At 42.1% G+C, this 19,568-nt stretch overlaps 2 protein-coding genes across 7 annotated transcripts; one reads left to right on the top strand and one right to left on the bottom strand.

Annotated features, from left to right (window-relative positions):
- Nucleotides 1-379: 379 nt before the first annotated feature.
- Nucleotides 380-10,820, bottom strand: UROS (uroporphyrinogen III synthase). Of its 6 annotated transcripts, none has more exons than XM_066323428.1 (9): nucleotides 10,697-10,820; nucleotides 9,139-9,228; nucleotides 8,316-8,399; nucleotides 7,859-7,955; nucleotides 6,598-6,672; nucleotides 6,028-6,102; nucleotides 3,498-3,581; nucleotides 2,446-2,544; nucleotides 380-1,149 (listed from the first exon to the last, which is right to left on the bottom strand). In XM_066323428.1, exons 2-9 carry the CDS (start codon nucleotides 9,199-9,201, stop codon nucleotides 758-760), a joined length of 969 nt encoding a protein of 322 aa, XP_066179525.1. In that variant the 5' UTR covers nucleotides 9,202-9,228; nucleotides 10,697-10,820; the 3' UTR covers nucleotides 380-757. The 6 variants fall into 6 exon arrangements, with proteins under 6 accessions (XP_066179525.1, XP_066179527.1, XP_066179526.1 ...); XM_066323430.1 differs by lacking the exon at nucleotides 10,697-10,820 and adding an exon at nucleotides 9,884-9,990; XM_066323429.1 differs by lacking the exon at nucleotides 10,697-10,820 and adding an exon at nucleotides 9,322-9,344.
- Nucleotides 10,821-11,039: 219 nt separating this feature from the next.
- Nucleotides 11,040-19,392, top strand: BCCIP (BRCA2 and CDKN1A interacting protein). Its single transcript, XM_066323422.1, has 7 exons — nucleotides 11,040-11,194; nucleotides 13,424-13,498; nucleotides 13,987-14,067; nucleotides 14,794-14,886; nucleotides 15,377-15,564; nucleotides 16,768-16,945; nucleotides 19,023-19,392. The coding sequence occupies exons 1-7, from the start codon at nucleotides 11,078-11,080 to the stop codon at nucleotides 19,191-19,193; spliced, it is 903 nt and encodes a 300-aa protein (XP_066179519.1). The 5' UTR covers nucleotides 11,040-11,077; the 3' UTR covers nucleotides 19,194-19,392.
- Nucleotides 19,393-19,568: the final 176 nt, after the last annotated feature.

Here is a 19,568-nt window from a genome sequence, read left to right as displayed (position 1 = left end):
TGAGGCAAACCCTCATCCTGTGTGACTGATGCACCCACACTGGATTTATTCAGTTTGTAGGAACAGAACTGGGCTCAGGTTCCCCCTTGTTCCAGGTGTGGAGCCTCTGACAGGGATGGAAATTCAGGTCCCATCCTCAGGCTCCACCTGGACTGTGCAGCAAAGGAGGGTTTCTGTTATTCCAGGAACCTCAGCGCTGTGCTAACAACACAAATGGCTTTCAGGAGGATTATAAATGAGTACATTATGATTCAAATCTCCTGTGAAGCCCTTGGCATTAGCTGGAGGGAGCTTTAGTGCTAAACAGGATTATTTTTCCCCTTACAGAGATAAACAATTAAAGCATAAACCACATCCAAAACAGACAACTCTAACACCATTATTAACTCTGATAAGCCAGTTTATTTCCCTGTTAATAAATCCTCCTTCCTCACAGGAACAGAAACCAAAACCTCATTTTTAAGACTCTGTCAGGGTAACAAGGGGCGACAGCTGCCCTGAATTAGCCCCACACAGAGCAACTTCACTGCAAGAGTTCTGTTCCACTAAGACTCCACAATTACCATTTTTACACAAACATTTGAAAAGCAGAACAACAAACAAACAAATTTACAAAAGAAAATACTTCATTGGAATATGGAGGTTTTTCCTAGGAAAGAAGATGTGCAAGTAAAACTGATCATACAGAGCAACCCCAACCTGAGCTGTGAGGGGATACCTGAGGTGAGGTGTGGGACTGATTCCAGTGTCTCAGTGTTCAGAGCTGCTTTTCAAGGATAAAATATTCACAGAGCACACAGGAGCAAAGAGAACAGCTGGATGCTTTAAGGTGTTGCTGGACAGATTCCACATTTCTTAAGATATTTAGATGCAACCTTCTCACACCCATCCCTGACCAGAACAGTGCTTCATAATCCCAAAAAAACCCACTTTTCTTGTAAGACAACAGGTCTGCAACCTGGAAACGGCCTGGTGGAGCAGCCCATTGCCTTGCTGGGGCTGTCAGTGGGGCACAGGGCAGTTGTGTGGCTGCAGGGCTCTGTGGATGGCAGCAGCCAGGCCCTGGGCTGTGGGGCTCTCTGCAGTGCAGCTCACGGCCATCCCGGCGTCCTGCAGCGCCTCTGCTGTGCTGGGCCCGATGGCAGTGAACTGCAGGGACAACAGTGCCGCTGTCACAGATGTCACAAAATGATTCAAAGTGCAAAAGAGTTAAAAATTACAGCATTTGTACAACCAAAGCCGGTGATGGGGAAAAATGCGGTTTGAATCAGGTGATAAGGGAAGAGAAATGTAGATACCAAAGGACAAGCTGTCTCAAAAATAATGTTGATTCCAAAGGAGTTCTTGGTCTGACAAGGCCCCAGTGATATTCATTCGATATGCACCAATGATAAGATAGTATCTGTTGGCAAAAATGTTCATTCCCAAACAGAATTCCAGTAAGGAAATGAATTATTCGCCCACTCTGGGAAACTTTTTGTCAGACCGGCAGCAAGAAAAGAAAAAAATAGGTGAATATGCTAAAAGGATAAGATCAATAGAGGAGTGAAAAGACCCTCCCTGTTCAGCCAAAAAAAAGTATAAAACAGGACCCTGGGAAGGCAGGAGTGTGAACCATGGGGATTTGAAGTGACACAATTCAAATCTGGCTCACCCAGTGTCGATTGCCAGGCTCGGCACTGTGTTGCTTATGGCTTTTCCCAAAACTTATACTTTGATTATTTAATAAATTCTCCTCAATTAGTAAATTGGCTGATTCGTTTATAACATCAGGAACAGCACCTGCACCCACCTCTGGCTCCTCCCAGCCATCAACTCCCCCAGCTCAGCCTCCTCAGCAGCACTGAGCAGCTCAGGCTGAAGATTTGCAGCATAAAAAGCCACCCATCAATGCAGCTACTTAGCAATGACTCAGGGAAGAGGAGTATTTATCTTGCCATTGCAAACAGTGAAAGCTCCGAGTCCCGTGGAACAGGGGAAAGTGAGAGGAATTTTAATCAGCTGCAGCTTGGTGCAGGCAACAGCTCCTCACACCATCACATCACTAAGAGAAAATGAAGTCTAACTCATTGGAGATGGGGGAAATCGGTTGGGGAGAACATTACAGGTGAAAACAATTTGTGAAAACAATTTCTTTTCTAAAATCCAACCAAAGCCAGGTTGGATGGGGCTCAGAGCAACCTGGTGTAGTGGAAGGTGTCCCTGCCCACAGTGAGGGGGTGGAACAAGATGGATTTTACAGTCCCTTCCAACCCAAACCATTCAGGGATTCTGTAATTCTATATAATAACATTTGTATTTGCTCTAAACTGGGGCTTTTCTTCAGAGAAATAAACACAAACCATAGATAAAATCAAGATTTGCAGTGGTTTTAACACCCTCTATCTTATTCCCCCACCCCAAATTTACTGTCTCTTGTATCCCAGCATTTTTAAGAGAAGATACCTTGACTTGGTTGATCAAATCCCCGGAAAGCTTCTGGATGTGCTGGAGGCAGAATTTGACGCCGGACGGGCTGAAGAAGGCGACGCTGGCAGGGATCCCCTGGGAGAGAGGAAGAGCAGAGCTGGGCACAGCTCCCTCCTGCAGCAGTGTCCCCCTGCCCTGGCACCCGGTGACAGCACACAGGGAATGGCTTCCCACTGCCAGAGGGCAGGGCTGGATGGGATTTTGGGCAGGAATTGTTCTCTGGGAGGGTGGGCAGGGCTGGCACAGGGTGCCCAGAGCAGCTGTGGCTGCCCCTGGATCCCTGGCAGTGCCCAAGGCCAGGCTGGACATTGGGGCTGGAGCAGCCTGGGACAGTGGGACGTGTCCCTGCCATGGCAGTGGTGGGATTGGATGAGTTTTAAGTTCCCTTCCCACCCAAACCATTCCATGATTCTGTAATTTTACGATGGAGGCTCCTAAAATGAAAAAAAATCAGAAAGCCAACCTCGAAAAATTAAAAGCAATGATTACTTTTACACAAACCACAAAACCACACAGGGCAGATTACTCCTGGATTCTGATTTGGGATACACAGCAAAGATCCCAGTGATATTTCAGTGGCATTACTTCAAAAAAAGGGAATATTCTGGGAGGCATTGACACCTGCCTCAGAAAACCCCAAACTACATCAGTGTCCAGTACCTGCTGGGAGAAGTAACTGCTCAAAGATTCCTGCAGATCAGGGTGTTGGGCTGTTTGATAAACAGTGAGGCTTTCCAGGGCTATGTCTGCAATCAGGACATGCAGTCATCATTCATTCATTCATTCATTTCTATTATTTCAATTAACATCCTAATTGCACTTGAGTGTAACTATTTCAGGCTGAAAAGACACGTGAAAGTTCTGTGAAGGATTTGTCCCAGAGCTGTGGGCACACATCCAAGCTCCCAGGGTTTACTCCCCCATCCTCTCCCCAGCAAGTTTGACTTCTTCCAATTTGCTTCACAAGCTTTAGATACAACTTTTCTCATCACTGACTAATTAACAGGGGTCTCCAGGGGAAGTTCAACCTTTTTCTCTAAGTGCTGTAGGAAGCACTTCTCTTTTCAGGGCTCCACAAGGAAATAGGAGAGCTGAGGAATTGGGTTTCTCTCCTGTAAACACAAACAAGAACTTTAATTAACTCAGGCCTGTAATAAAGAGTAAATGTGATTTAATACATTCTAAAGGTATCAAATGCTGATTTATCAAATGCCTCAGCACGGACACAGCTCTGAGGCAACTGAAAACATCTGCAGCCTCAATTCACAGGACAGAGGTTACTTTACTTAGCAGGAACATTAAAAATATTCCATAAGTAGAATATGAATATTGCCAAAAAAGATAACTTCCCTTGCAGAAGGGCAAAGGGAATAGAAATGCACTTTATCTCCTCCTCAACACAACCTGCCTCAATTGGATATTTCAAATCTGCCTCACTCAATAAATGACAGAGCTCTCTATAAAAGAATATTCAGGCAGACAAAGACAAGGACAATGCTGTGCTGAAAAGTTTTGGCCTATCTGCAATTCCATTTTCTTAATTCCTCAAGGAAAAAGCATTCTGGTTGCACTGCTGGGGTGGGAGGGGGTATCCTCACTTGCTTTTGTCAAATTAGGAATTTAACAGCAGACTTGCTTTGCACAGGTTTTGTCTTTTCTATAAATTAGGAACACAGAGAAAATTTCAAGATGAAATTCTACACAGATTGACACAGCTTTGCCTTCAGCTTTCCAAAGAAATGAAATTATTTTATTACTAATTCAGATTTGTTAATACATTTTTAAGAGACAATTACTACAGAAAAAGTGCTGGAAGGAGACTGTTGGTCTATGCATGCAGGCATTCTTCAGGGATTAAAAAAAAAAAGGGCAGCAGAGTGAAAATCAAATGGAAAGATCCTTGTAGGAGTCAACTCAGACACACCTGAGTGTCCTGACTGCACACTGAGGTTTTATGAGAAACCACAGATATTCTTCAAGGAAAATTAAAAATTAGAGGAAGAATGAACTTGGCTCAGAATGTAAAAAAAGATTTTAAAATGAAATAAAATCGGATTGTTCCAGCATCAATTCTCCTGTGAGCCAGGGCAGTTATGTGAAATGTCAGTGTGGTACCTGTCAACAAACCTGACAACAAACACTGATTTTTCTGTTTTGGCACAGAAAAATTCCTGGGTAGGCCTGAACAACACAACAAGGACTGGGATCTCCTGCTTCTGTAGCCAAATATTTGCCTTGAGAAGAGTAAAGGCAGAGAGTCTTGGAGAAAATTCCTTTATTTGCCAATCCCTTCAATTGAATTGGGTACCAAAGCACAAAAGGTGATGACAAAAAAATCTCATTATTTCAGCATTTATTTTCATTCTGGCAATAACCTCTCAAGATACAAGAAATTCAGAGCTGTTCTTTTCATTTACTTATTTATGCACGAACAAAAATGAATTGATACCTAATAAACATGAGATAATTTAATCTGTACTTCCAAGGTTGTTATAAAGCAGCTGAGAGTATTTAAATATGCACAGCCCAATAAATCCTGGAGGATATTTCTATGTCTTAACCACAAACAGGCTCCAGTGACTGAAATTCACTTGCTTGGTTAATTTTTTGCACCTTCATAAAACACAATAAACAGGTATTTTATTCTCTTGTCTTTCTGCTTGAGAAAAAATCCCTGGCAAATATTAATTTATTGCCAGAAGGAGATTTTCCAGCACTATAAAATCAGCTGAAACCTTTCTTTGCTTTAATACATCTGCTGAAGAGGGGAGATGGGTTATTCTTCACTTATGACATATTTCTGTTGTATTCTTAATTTTCAGAATTTATTATTCGATCTTGTGTTGGCAACTCTCATTATTATCATTAAATATTCCCTAGAGCTGAAGTATTTTATTTGCCAGTGAATTAAAGAGCACTGTGCCCAGCAAAAACAATCTTTTCCAGTTCCCATCTCATTTTTCTTTTCCCTGTAAATCTCTGCTACTGAGCAGAGATTTATAGGGAAAAGATAGAAAATTTATAGGGAAAAAAGATTTTTCTGAGGCTTTGCTCAGAAAAATCATCCTTATTGCTACTGGAAATTTTAATAAATTAGAGTAAAACCAGAGGAAGTCAGCAAATAGACTTTAAAAATTCCCCAATCATCTGATAAAAGGTTGAGAAGCATGACAGGCTTAACCATAACAAAATGGTTAAACAAAACTTAAAGCATCACTTTAATTTCTTCAAAACCACTCAGCTTTGGTGCTGAAAACCAAATCCCTCTGAAACCACAGCGTAATTCTGGGGAAAGTCACAGCATTGAAATCTTCTGATTTAGCAGCAATTTCCAATCATTACAGCTCTGATCTTCCAGTAAAAATAAACTTTTTTCCTGCTGGCTCATATAGTATTTATTAATTAACTAGAGAGTCTAAGATTACATGCAAATTATTATCTTGTATGTGTATTTTGAAGTAATTTTGCCTCACTGTGCACTTGATTCTACCTCAAGGAAATTCTGAAACGATGTAAGGGACATTGCCTTAATTTAACTCCAACATTTTGGCCACTTACTTGAACAAATATATTCAGCTAATTTCTCAGCATTTCCAGTCTTTTCTCCTTGTGGAATAAGACCAATTTCTTCCACTAGAACAAAAAGCAGCAAAGAAAAAAAAAACCAAAAAAACAACCCAAAACCATGGAAAACAATGAGAACAATTCAGATTTCCTGTCACAGAAGCCTGGGATGGAAAGGGAGGCACAGCTTTGACCCAAGCACACAAATAATTTGTGCACAATCTCCACCAGGTTAGAATCCCTTTCACCCCATTTCATGTCCAAAGGTCACGACAAAACCACATTCAAATTAAGAACAAAGAGTTTTTTCCTGTTTTGACCCAATTTTTCAAGCAGTGACCATCCCATCACAACACAAGGAGCAGAAATCCAGAGGCTGGATTATATCCATGGATATCCTTGGCTGGATAATTCTGGTGTTTATACAATTACCTCTCTTCCAAATTACCCAGTCCTAAAACTTAAATTGCTTTTCTCAGCAGCCCTGAGCAGCAGCTCCTCCTCCAAAAATTGTACTTACAAGCCAGATGTAGCCAATTTTGCTTTTTTTAAACCCCAGCTTACCTAAAGAAGCTGTAGCTTTTCCTACCACATATGTTGGTTTGATATTCCACATTTGTTTAAGAGATTTTGACCAGGCTGAAAAACATTAAATTATACTAAATTAAATGGAATTTAAGCACATGGCAACAGAATGTGAATGCTAAATGGACTATTTGGTCTTCTGTTTAATGCACAAACACAGCAAAATGATAATAATAACTAAAACTCCATGACACATTCAGCAGAGCTGGATGTACAAATTCTCATGGATCAAAAATAGATACACCAAGTTTTTTACTGTCTTGTTTTAACCAGAGCAGCACAGGACCCTGAGTTTTTTCTGGGACTCCTAGGGGTGAAAAAAGAAATACAAACTACAACAGTCAAAATAAAATCAGAAGGAAAGACCCAGGATTTATTGCCTTTGAGAGGAACCCAAACAGGAGCTACAGACTCATTTTTATGATGAAAACATCCATTTTCCAAAGTCCTAATCAAGATCGGGGATGAAATTTAGAGAAGAAATTACTTTTGACCTAAAATCTTAATATATTGTCCTCTGCTGCTGCAAATGCTACAATAAGCTGAGAGCCTCAGTGCATTTACTGCTTACTCAAGGGTGTAACCTTACTCACAGGACACTGATTTGTCCACTGCCCCAGACTGGAGCAGATCCACGCCAGAATCACCCAAGAGAAGAATTTGGAAGAGTTTGCAAAGATTTGGCATTCTCATTGTGATGGCTATTTCTATTTAGCAGGATTCTTCCTCCCTCCTCATCTGTTGGCTTTTATGCATCAGCACTCCCTTCACTATTTTGTAGCTAAGAATTAATTCACTCGAGAAATTTCCTATTCAAGACAGAGAACTTCCCTTTTCCTGCAGCATTTCACAGGAATTACACAGGCACAGGAGCAATGGCCAGTTTTTCTGAGATGCTCTTCTCTTCAAGGGAAGAAAGCAGTGAGCAAGCAAAGCAGGCACTGCAGCCAAATATTCCTCATGCATGAGAGAACCCAGAGCTGGCAAAGCTCTCACTAATTAGGAATTTGCACCAAAAGCTCCTTATTTTCATTTTTAAGTGTGGAAAATGCAACCCTTGAAAGCTCAATGTAGCATGAGCCCTTTGTGATGCTAAAAGAGCTATGAAATTCAGTTTGGTTTTTTTTTTTTAAAAAATCATGCTCCAAATATCTACTGGTGGGTGAAATAAAATTCAGTAAAATCCAAGCTTCACAAGATGCTGAAAGAAAAAGACCAAGGAATATCAGTATGGACTGACCTTCATTTTTACTCTTCTCTTTTAAACATATCTTGATGGCTTCTAACGCTCTTGGGCTGGTAAAAACAAGGCCTCCATAGCACTCTGGATGGGAAAGCTGTTTAGAAACAATCAATTTTAAAAGTTTTTTTTAAAAAATTAATTAGTAAATTAATTTAAAAAATTAGTTGAGCAGCTATTTATAACCTCGTAACAAACAGAACAGCTTCAATAGCTGCCTGAAATGCCCCAACACTTGTGACAATTTAAGGTCACACAATTTCAATGTGAATTTTGTCTGACCAGTTTAATTCTTTTGCATCATTAATGAGGTCCTTGATGCTGTCCATGAGGTTTTACTGTACAAAGCTGGTTTGTGGCAACACAATTAACAGATATCACACAGAGAATGATTAAATTGGAAATTGGCAACCAAATCCTGGTGGAAATAAGACCACTGAGAGAATTTCAAACTTACCTTGTCAAATAAGCTGTCAAGAGAGGTGAATTCAAAGGACAAAACTGGGATCAACGTTGCTTCCAAGCTGTATGATCCTAATTCCTATCAGGAAAAGGTTTGCAGCTCTTGAAAGAAACTCCAAACAGTATTTTTGCTTTTCCAAAGAGCTGACTCAGTCAGCACAAGCATTTCTCTTTGCTAAGGCAGGATAAAAAGGCATTTTATTTCCTTCCCATTGCAAATCTAGTTTGGATTTGTTAATTATTTAATATTCCAACGTTTTGTTAAACAAACAGCTGTGGGACTGTGGCCTTCTGAGGTACAGGAGACACCAGCACATAACTCTGAGGTCCCCAAGTGCTCACCCAGTCCTAAACATCTCTGTAATTCTGTCAATAGGTTTGTTCTAGAGAAATAATCCTCCTTTAACAGGAATTCTTACTCTTAGGAGTGAGATTTACTCACACAACCAAGGGCAGTAGCAGAAGGGACCCCACCAACAGGTTACCTCTATTTCACACCACATTCCCAGTAAAAATACAAGGAATTTCTGTAATCTTTATTCTACCCATGTGAATATAGTTAATATGAATTAACCCAAACAAAACTCGTTTAATATCAGCACTTTGCTGAGAGCTTTACAATGAATTCAGCACAAATGTCCAATAATTTATACATTTTTTTGCAAGGACATATTTTCTATGATCCTTTTCATCTGAGCATAATTTCAGACGTGCACTGCTAATATTGATCAAGCCCCTTTTCCCACCTGAAATAGCTGCATTCATATTTAATAAAGAAGTGACACTTTTCTTTTTAAGTTTTCTTAACATTTACTCACTTTAATGTAAGGATCTGGTCCTGAATCTTTGTCTTTGGGCTCCTTCAGCAGCAGAACCTTCATTGTTCACCAAGGCAGCACAGCAGAACCCTGAAATACAAGAATGGAATTTATCTAAATTAGATCTAGAGGACTTTTTGACTGAGATAGTGACTTTAACAGCTCCAAGAACTGAGTTGCTACCAGTTGTACTGCTCCTTACACAATGAGTAAGCAGTTATTGTGCATTCTCCAGGCAGGAACACCCACCCTGATAAGGGCAGAAAATAATATGCTGCCTTTAGATAACAATGCTTAAGGAAGAGGCTCTAATGAAACTCATCAAGGGGAACACATTTTAAAGAATATTTTGTAAAGGCAGCAACAGGACCTACAACGCCAGCAAGTTCTGCACTGAATAATTGCCTATCTATAGAAAAGTTATTTGTTCTATTAATTTCCATGCTATTTTTCACCCTTTGCTCATCAAAATGAGCATGCAAAGATACTGATTTAATTTAATATATTAGTCTATATGCAGACATTTCTACATCTGTAATAACATAGATAATATTCATATACCTTCTGTGATATCCTAGGAAAGAAGGCAGGACTGAAAACATCTATTCTGCCACAAAAAATGGAAGATGATACTTCTCAGTTCCTTACAAGTTTTGGTGCCAAATTCAAAGTTACAAAACCTAAGCAAATACACGAATTATACAATCAGAAATCCACTCTCTTAGTGCACATTTACCCCAATTACCAGTGTGGTATTCCCCTGATCGATCACACACATAGGAAAATTCATCTTCCTCTAAACTCTTTCCCAGGGTATCAGTGTTCAAATTTTGGCAATGACCTAATTGCTCTCAGAGCAAACACAGCTTTCAAAAGAAAAAACCCCAAAACCCCCCAAAAAACCAAAAAACAAAACAAACAAACAAACAAAAAACCCCAAAAACCAAAACCAAAACAAAATCCAACCCCCCCAAAAAAAAACAAAACCAAAAAAACCCCCCAAAAAAACCCCAAAAATTAAAAACAACCCCACCAAAACACACACACACACACACACACACACACAAAAAAAAAAAAAAAAAAAAAAAAAAAAAAAAAAAAAAAAAAAAAAAAAAAAAAAACCAAACCACCCCAAAACCAACAAAAACTTCAAACCCAAACAAACAAAATAAAACCCATGGGTGAATTCCATCCCCAAGGCTCTGTGCCTTGCATTTCTTCTGGCTGTCACCAGTGAGTGCCCAATGCTCTTCTCTCCATGGCCTCATTAACACCCACCTTTCTTCATTAATTAGACACCGAGTGTTAAACGGAACACGCTCCACACAACTGAGGCGTGATCATTAATGAGTATTTTATTCAGTGCTTAGGATATTTCAACGCGTTTTGCCCGTTTTTATAGAGACCAGAGTCACGCTGTGAATGACCCTTTCCTGCCGCTTCGCCTGGAATTATCCAGGGAATTCCCTTCAGGGGAAACCGGGACACGACTTTTACCGATTCCCGGGTTAATCGGTAATTTTACTAACCAGTAGGCTAGGTTATTTTTTTTACTTACAGCAGTGTTTGCTGATGCCGGGGCTCTGGGGACGCTGTGCTCCTTTTAAAGCACACAGTCCCGGGATGGAGAAGCGCTCCAGGCTCACGGAGCCGAGCCCCGCCGTGTCCCCGCTCCGAACCCGCCCGGGCGGCGGATTGAATCCCTGACAGCCATTCCCAGCGCGGATTCCCTCGGCAAGGAAGTGACAGCAGCGGCACCAGGAGGAAATCCGGCTTTTAGGGGCACAGGGGCGGTGCGGCGGCGCCTCCCCTTCCGCGCTTCTGAGGGGCCGCGGCCTCTCCGCGCTCTGCGGGCGCTGCCCGCCGCTCGCTGTCGCGACATTCGGCGACATTGGGCCGCCACACCGCCCTTCTTCTTCCCGCAGCGCCGAGCCGGGCCATGGCCACGCCGGCCAAGCGCCGGGCGCCGGGCCCCGCCGGGGAACAGAGCTCCCGCAGCTCCTCCGAGGGATCCGAGGGATCCGAGGGATCGGACTCGGACGAGCCCATCCAGGAGGTGAGCGGCACGGGCCCTCACCGCTCGGTCATGGCTGGGGGTGTCAGGGGGTGTTCAGGACGGGGTTTGTGTCCTTGCAGTGATCGGGACAGCCCGCACATGGCTCAGTCATGGCTGGGGTTATCACGGGATGTTTAGGACGGGGTTTGTGCCCCAGCAGTGATCGGGACAGGCCCTCATGGCTCAGTCATGTGTGGTGACATTGTTAGGGGATGTTTAGGACGGGGTTTGTGCCCTGGCGGTGAGCGGGACAGGTCCCCATGGCTCAGTCATGTGTGGTGACATTGTTAGGGGATGTTCGGCTCGGGGTTTGTGTCCTTGCAGTGATCGGGACGGGCCCCCATGGCTCAGTCATGTGTGACATTGTCAGGGGATGTTTAGGACGGGGTTTGTGTCCCAGCATGAGCGGGACAGGCCGTACATGGCTCAGTCATGTGTGACATTGTCAGGGGATGTTCAGGACGGGGTTTGTGCCCCAGCAGTGGTCGGGCCCCCATGGCTCAGTCATGTGTGGTGACATTGTCAGGGGATGTTCGGCTCGGGGTTTGTGTCCTTGCAGTGATCGGGACGGGCCCCCATGGCTCAGTCATGTGTGACATTGTCAGGGGATGTTTAGGACGGGGTTTGTGCCCCAGCATGAGCGGGACAGGTCCCACACGGCTCAGTCATGGCTGGGGGTGTCAGGGGATGTTTAGGATGGGGTTTGTGCTCTGGCAGTGATCGGGACGGGCCCCCATGGCTCAGTCATGTGTGGTGACATTGTCAGGGGATGTTCGGCTCGGGGTTTGTGCCCTGGCGGTGAGCGGGACGAGTCCCACATGGCTCAGTCATGGCTGGGGGTGTCAGGGGATGTTCAGGACGGGGTTTGTCCCCCAGCAGTGATCCGGCCGGGCCCCCATGGCTCAGTCATGTGTGGTGACATTGTCAGGGGATGTTTAGGATGGGGTTTGTGCCCCAGCATGAGCGGGACGGGTCCCCATGGCTCAGTCGTGTGGTGACATTGTCAGGGGATGTTCGGCTCGGGGTTTGTGCCCCAGCAGTGATTTAATCAGGCCCCACATGGCTCAGTCATGGCTGGGGGTGTCAGGGGATGTTCAGGACGGGGTTTGTGCCCCAGCAGTGATCGGGACGGTCCCTCATGGCTCAGTCATGGCTGGGGGTGTCAGGGGATGTTTAAGATGGGGTATGTGCCCCAGCAGTGATCGGGACAGGCCCCCATGGCTCAGTCATGTGTGACATTGTCAGGGGATGTTTAGGACGGGCTTTATGTCCTTGCAGTGATCCTGCCGGGCCCGGCGGGCGCTGCGCCCGTGTCCTGTGGTTCCCTGGTGGTCGGCCATCCAAAATGTTTCCGCTGTGTTGTTGTTGTGGAAAGTTTTTAATTTTTCTAAACTGTTTTTCGAGTGCCGGCTCCCCGAGGCCGCAGCTCTGGCCCTTGGTGTGTCTGCTCAGGTGTGGAAACGCTGCTGTCAGCGCAGAGGAGCAGCTGCTTTATTACATTCTGCTGTGTTTTATTATTATATTAGTTTGCTCTCTTTTAGTATAGAATCCCAGGATAGTTTGGTTTGAAAAGGACCTCAAAGCCCATCTTAAAGCCACCCCCTGCCGTGGGGAAGGGACAGCTTCCACTATCCCAGGGTTTTCCAAGCCCTGTCCAGCCTGGCCTTGGACACTTCAGGGATCCAGGGGCAGCCCGTGCCAGTGTCTCCTGAATCTTACTGCCTCCCAAGGGCTTGTGTGCCTGTTTTCTACATTACAAACGTCTTTAACACTGTTTTTCCACTGGACAGCAAAGGCCGTGGCCTCGATGTGGGAGTGGAGAGAATTTTGAGGCTGAATGGTGGCAAAAGAAAGGCTGAGCTCTTGAGGTTACTCAGGAAGTGTTAATTAAAACTGGCAATTAATAACTTTGAATGATCTTGAACAGTGGGATAGGTAGGCAGAGTAACCTTGGCAGGTGTGACTTTTACAGTAGGTGTAAGTGTGAGAATCAGATGGCAGGAGCAAAATATTAAAGGTTTGTTCCTGACAAAACTGCTGGCTCAGTTTTGAAAAGGTACTCTAAAGATGACAGGAGAATTGATAACAATTGCTGAGATTACTGCGTGGTGGAAATAAGTTCTGCTTCTGCTGTTTGCCATTCCTTGCCTTCAAGTTTCTTACAGTTTAGCTTTGTTCTGATAGAACTCCTTGCCAAGTGTGTGTGATGTTCTCTGTTTTACTCCACAGGAAGTGAATATTGAATTTGAAGCACATTCCATATCAGACAATGACTATAATGGGATAAAGAAGTTATTACAGCAGGTACTGTGGCTACATGTTAGCTTGGTCAATATGTCCGCTGATAAATAATGTCTGAGGAGATACGCAGACATCTGTTCACATTCTCTGCATTGATTTATAGTTTTATTTATTACTTTGCATCCTTTTGTTTGATAATCCCAGAATAGGTAGGAAGGGACCTTAAAGCCCATCCAGTGCCACCCTCTGCCATGGGCAGGGACACCTTCCACTGTCCCAGAGTGCTCCAAGCTCCAATGTCCACCCTGGCCTTGGACACTCCAGGGGTGGAATAACCACAGCTTTCAGGTCATACCAAACTCCAGAGGGTACCAGCGTGGAAATATCAGCATGTGGAAGTACAGGAGCAAGCACCTCAAGCAGCTGATTGTTAGTTTTTGCAGTATTATTATGAAGGAAGATAGATAAAAAGCTCACTTTATTTTGTACTCGGTGGTCCATGAGAGATACCCTCAGTGCCTGAAACTTAATATCTGTTTCCTGTCTTCCAGTTGTTTCTAAAAGCTCCTGTTAACACTGCTGAATTAACTGATATATTAATACAACAGAACCATATTGGGAGTATTATCAAGGTAAGACAGGTATTATATTTGTAACTGGAGTACAATACTTTCTTTGTTGAAATTACATGATTTCTCTATTTCAGAAGGGGATCCTGTCTGTGTTATTTATGTGCTTCCTTGCTCTGTCTGCTTTAAGAATAATTTTTCTATGGGAAGTGAAATTTTCCATGCCTCTTTTCAAGCAAAGAAGGAATTTGATACATTGTTTTTTCTGGTTTCTTTTTCCATATGGAAGGCTTTTCACTCCCTGGATTTCAGTGTAGAGATGCTAAAAATGCAATGGAGAGGTTTGTTACCATCTCCATGAGAAACAGGAGCTTGTGACTTCCCTACAAAGACACAGCACTTTGTCCTTCTCCCTATCAGAGCTTTATTGCTCTGTGGTTGTCAAAACATTCCAGGTTTACTTCCCTGCCTTAGAAACTGAAGGGAGTTGGTTTTGCTTAAGATAATGCAAATATCCCTGGGCTGAGATGCTGCTTATTAAATGTGAGCTATCCATCTTGAGTGCCTTTCAGAGGACTCTGCTGTAGAAGATGCATGACCTGGCCCTCTAAAGCTGCTCTGAGCGCACAGAGGTGTTCAGTGATGCAGCAGAATTTGCAGTGTGTGTTTGTACAGATCTCCTCGATGCTTTTCATCTGCTGGTATCACCTGGAAAGAAAAACCTCTTTTTTGCTACAGAGTGGAAGTAGAATGTCAATATGAGTTGTTGTTTTTCCTTTCATTCGACAGCAAGCGGAGGTGCAGGAAGAGAGTAGTGATGATGAGGAAGATGATGATGAAGTATTTGGTTTTATAAGCTGCTTGAACTTAACAGAAAGGAAGGTTGGTATTCCTCAGTAACATCTGGTTATAAATATTAGCATCAGTAATAAATGAGACTGCATCCTGTGTAATGAGCTGGACAGCTGCACCAGGATTTGGAATTCCACTCTGGAGGACTGGGGTTATAAAGCTTGAAGTGTCTTGGCCTTTTTTCAGTGCAGTGACTTGCTGAGGGTCAAACACGAAGCAAGGAGTGGAACAGAGAGTTAAAAGTGAGCCTGGTAGTTCCAGGATAAGTGAGCTGTCAGTCTCCTGTATTTCTGCCCTTTGCTGTGGGGTTGCAGTTCCTTGTTCCCATCACTTCAGGACCTTTGTTTGCCCTCAGCTTTAGGGCTGGAGAGTGATTCCAAAGCAATTGTGCAGAGCTTTAGAGGCTGCTGAGGGAAACCGCCACCAGGCCCGTAGGAAGTTCCCTCAAAGCTGACATTCAGGGTTTTCTTGTGTAAATAATTGTCGTATCAGGTAAAGAAAATGTCCCTTTTGATTGCAGGGCACTCAGTGTGCCGAGCAAATCAAAGAGCTGCTGCTGAGTCGCTGTGAGCAGAGCTGTGAGCAGCGAGTGCTGGAGCAGCTGAGCAAACTCCTCAACGACAGCACAAAGCCTGTGGGGCTCATCCTCAGCGAGAGGTTCATCAATGTCCCTCCACAGATTGCTCTGCCCATGCACCAGCAGCTCCAGTAAGTTTGTTTGTATTTTATTTCTAAATGGTGTTTTTCTCTTCACAGTTTTTCGGAACTCTTACATATAACAGAGCTGGGTTGAGACAGTTGATGTTAGAGATATGAGTAAAGCACGAACAAAAAAAATTGTCTCATATGTGGTCTTTAGTTAATTCTTTAAATATTTTTTGTATCTTTATATAGGTATGAAACTTTCTCAAATTCTATAGAGTATATAATTTAATAATAATAATACAAATCACGTGCTGTTCTACAGAAATAGCTGGTGTATGTGGCAGTTTTTCCTTGTGTTGCAGATTTTTTTCACGTTGATCTAGGAAAATTTAAAAATTGGAAGTTTTTTAGCATGTTGGTAATGAGCAGCTTGGGTGTTTCTGTGTTAATGTCTGGCTCTGGAATGGGAGATTTGGACTGAGGGAAAGGATTAAAAGGTGAATTAGTTTTGTTCTCATATAAATATGCAGTGTTTTGATTAGCTTCAAGTAATGAAAAAGCAGGTGAAGTGCTGGTTGATCTCTGCCAATTCATGGATTATATCAAAAGCTGGGTGAATGTAAATAAATGAATCCACTGAAACACAGCATTACATTATTTTAGTGCCATGACAAGAACTGGGAACAGGGAAGTTTTGTTGGATAAGGAACCAGTAATAGAATGGAGATCATCTTTTTTTCTTCTTTCATTTTTGCTTTCCTGCCTTTCATGTGAGATGAGATGAGAAGTCAGATTGAGGTCACCACAAATCTCAGCACTTGTCACAGCTCAAATTCAGATCTCAGCCTCTTTGTCTTAAAGGTTTTGGAGTGACAACATGTTGAGCACAAGGGTGAGCAGGGATATTTTGTGTTTCTTCAGTTACAGCTCCTCAAGGAAGTGATAATGTGATGTATTTTTGAGGAGAGTTCCACTTAGAATCATTGCACAGACCCTCTACCATGAACAGGATTCTGTGAGGAAAGAGTTATCCTGTGAGCTGTGGAAGAACATCCAGATTTTTATAGTCTAAAGTACAAATAGTATGTTTAAGTCTCAGGAATGCATCCACAAAATTGATTTTCTGAGGTGCTCATAAAGAATAGGCTGCAATTTTTTGAATATCCTTTCCATACCAAGACATTTAAGGGTTACTTAAATGTACTTAAATGTTACTTAAATTTAAACTTAAGGGTTTAAATTGTGTACATATTTATTCCTCTTTAGGAAGGAGCTGACTGAGGCCCAGAGGACAAACAAACCCTGTGGGAAGTGCCACTATTACCTCCTTATCAGCAAGACCTTTACAGAAGCCACCAAGAGCAATTCAAAGAGGAAGGAAGGGAGAAACCAGCCAAAGGAGGAATTAATGTTTGCAAATGCAGAGGAAGAATTCTTTCATGAGGTAACGTGATTATATAATTTTAAGTGCTTCTTTTTCTCTAGATATCATCAATGAGAGATGCTCCACCTCAAATTCAAGGGGAGCTTTCATCAAGATGATCACAAATACTTTTAAACTAAGTCCAGGATGTTTTGGAGTAGGAGGAGCAATCAAGCTCTTTCTGTGTATTGATTTATCTGTTTCCTCCTGGGTACCTGTTACTTGCAAAAGATGCTCAGAATAAAACCTTACAGAGAAGAAAGAAGTGGCTCTTGCTTCCCTTTTCTGTCTCTATTCTACTCAGGGCAAGTATTTAATAAAAAGTAGTGAAACACTGAGATGAAAATATTACTTCCCCATAAAAGAAATAAATAAAATTTCAAATGTGCTTTGAATGCAAAGAATTTTTCATGGGTTTTTTTGTTTTGGTGGGTTTTTTTTGTTCCCAGAGCTTTAAAACCACTATAGTACATTACTATTACTTTGTCAAGAGACTGTTATTTTTCGTTTCTGGCAGTGCCTGCAGGGCAAAGGAATTGCACATGCATGGGGTGGTTAATGGCAAAGGTTCCTGTGTGTAATCATTCTGACACAGGCTGTGATAGGGCTGTAATTTTATTTCTTGGCAAGGAGAGAAATGTAAGTGGGGGAATTCACTGGTAGCTGGAGGGAATTGTGTTGTAGCCTCTGTGCAGTAGCGAGTTGGGGATTTTGTTTTTGTTTTCCTGCCACAGCAGCTGAAACAGCTGAAGCTGAACTCTGTGTAAAATGTTGAAAAGCTGCTGAGGAGGAGCCTGTGGTGCTCATGTGTCCCTGGGTGTTCTGTTCTAGAAGGCCCATTTTGTATTTATTTATCTCAGCTTTGTTATTTATTAAAGGCTAATTGTGTTCTTTCATCTGAATTCCAGTAATTCTCAGCTCAAAAGGATAGACTCAGACTGAGCATGTTTTTCTTTTTAACAGTCTTCCTGCTCAGTGTTTAAAAAAAAAAAATCATTTCAAACATTATGTAGGGTATTAAATTAAATGTCTCTCTGTACTTAATAATGTGTGTGTGTTAAATTAGTGCTGAGTGTCTGTCCTCCCTGATCACACATAATGTTAATTAGAGTGCCATAAAATAGCATTAAATGTGGTGAGGCACTTGGAGCCATATCAAACTGAGAAAAGCCTTTTTCCTGCACTTGGCACTGTCTTGGGCTTTATTCTGTTCCTAAAAATTATAACCAGAAAATCTATTATATTGGAATTGATTAGAGGAGTTCAAATTGTTCTTGAGCAAAGCCACTCAGTGAATGTGGAAATTCACCAAAAGGAGATTTAAAGCCTTGATACATTGTTAGTGCAAAGCAAACCTAAAAGCAGAGTGGATCTTCATTTTCCCCCAGAGGGGAGGAATCTGGTGAGTTTTTCTTCTTGATGATTCAGCTCAGAGTTCTTAATCTGACTTGTGTGAGAACTAGAAACGTGCATGAGGTTGTTTTTCTTATCCATCAGGAATTTTGTCTAGGAAAGCTGATGAAAAAGGACTTTCTGTGTGGGCTTTATATCCCTGAAAAGAAATAAAGCACATTCTAGACCTACCTGCTTGAAGAAGCATAAATTGATCTTCCACTTGCTGCCCCAGCCATCTGGAACCTTTCCAAGAGCTTTCTGAAATTCTCCTCAGGATTCATATTGGTGCCCATCCCGTTTATATTTGATTTCTACTCATATTCTTACAGATTTGTTCCTTTTTAGGACTCTGGGAAGTTCTAAGAGTAAGCCCTGAAAGCAGCAGAGCCTCAGAACATTGAGTTATTTTTTTTTTTTTGCCTTTCCTCCTAGGTTGTTTCTCTGATCCCAGACTATAATGGTAGCAATCATTACAGAATTTAATATGAATGATATAAATTCCCTGAAAAGAAAATTGTTTAGAACACTTTAAATAGTGGATATTTTTTTGGTTGTTCTTTTTGGTGGACACTTCAAGAGTGGAAAAAAACTTCTTAATAAGCATGGCCATACTAGGTTCATTATTTTCACTTCGTTTAGATGATGTATTATCTTCATGCTAATTAAACATTTTAATCTGAATGCTTTTGTTTCTATTGTTCAGAAAGCCCTTCTGAAATTCAACTACTCTGTGCAAGAGGAAAGTGACACCTGTCTGGGTGGCAGATGGTCCTTTGATGATGTACCAATGAAGCCTCTGAGGACAGTTATTGTCGTTCCAGCTGATGGAATTCATGGAATTATGGAGAAACTCAAAGATTATCTCTCACTCTGAGCTTCCCTACAAACACCAGGTTTTTTTGCAGAGCAGCCATGCAGGACTGTGACCTCGCAATATTTGCAGAATTCCTGTCGAGGTCAACGGTTTTGAGCAACCAAAAATATCCACCAAATGAATATTTTAAATTTTGCATCTTATTTTGCTATGATATATCACCACGAAGCAGTCAATAAAAACCCAGTGACAAAAGAAACCTGAATATCCGCTCGATGTATTTTTAACCAAAGCTAAATCACGTAGTTTTGTTCTAAAATAATTCATGCAACTCCTTTTGTTGAGAAAAGTGCTTTTTCTTTATTTCTTCTCTTCAATACATTCATGTCAAAACTTTGAAATAATTACATGGGTTAAGGTGGGGATGTCTTTTGA

The sequence above is a fragment of the Sylvia atricapilla genome, chromosome 8 (assembly GCF_009819655.1).
Source record: "Sylvia atricapilla isolate bSylAtr1 chromosome 8, bSylAtr1.pri, whole genome shotgun sequence".
Taxonomy (NCBI): Eukaryota; Metazoa; Chordata; class Aves; order Passeriformes; family Sylviidae; genus Sylvia; species Sylvia atricapilla.
Note: the sequence above shows the minus strand (reverse complement) of the source record. Positions and strands in the feature narration are given on the sequence as shown.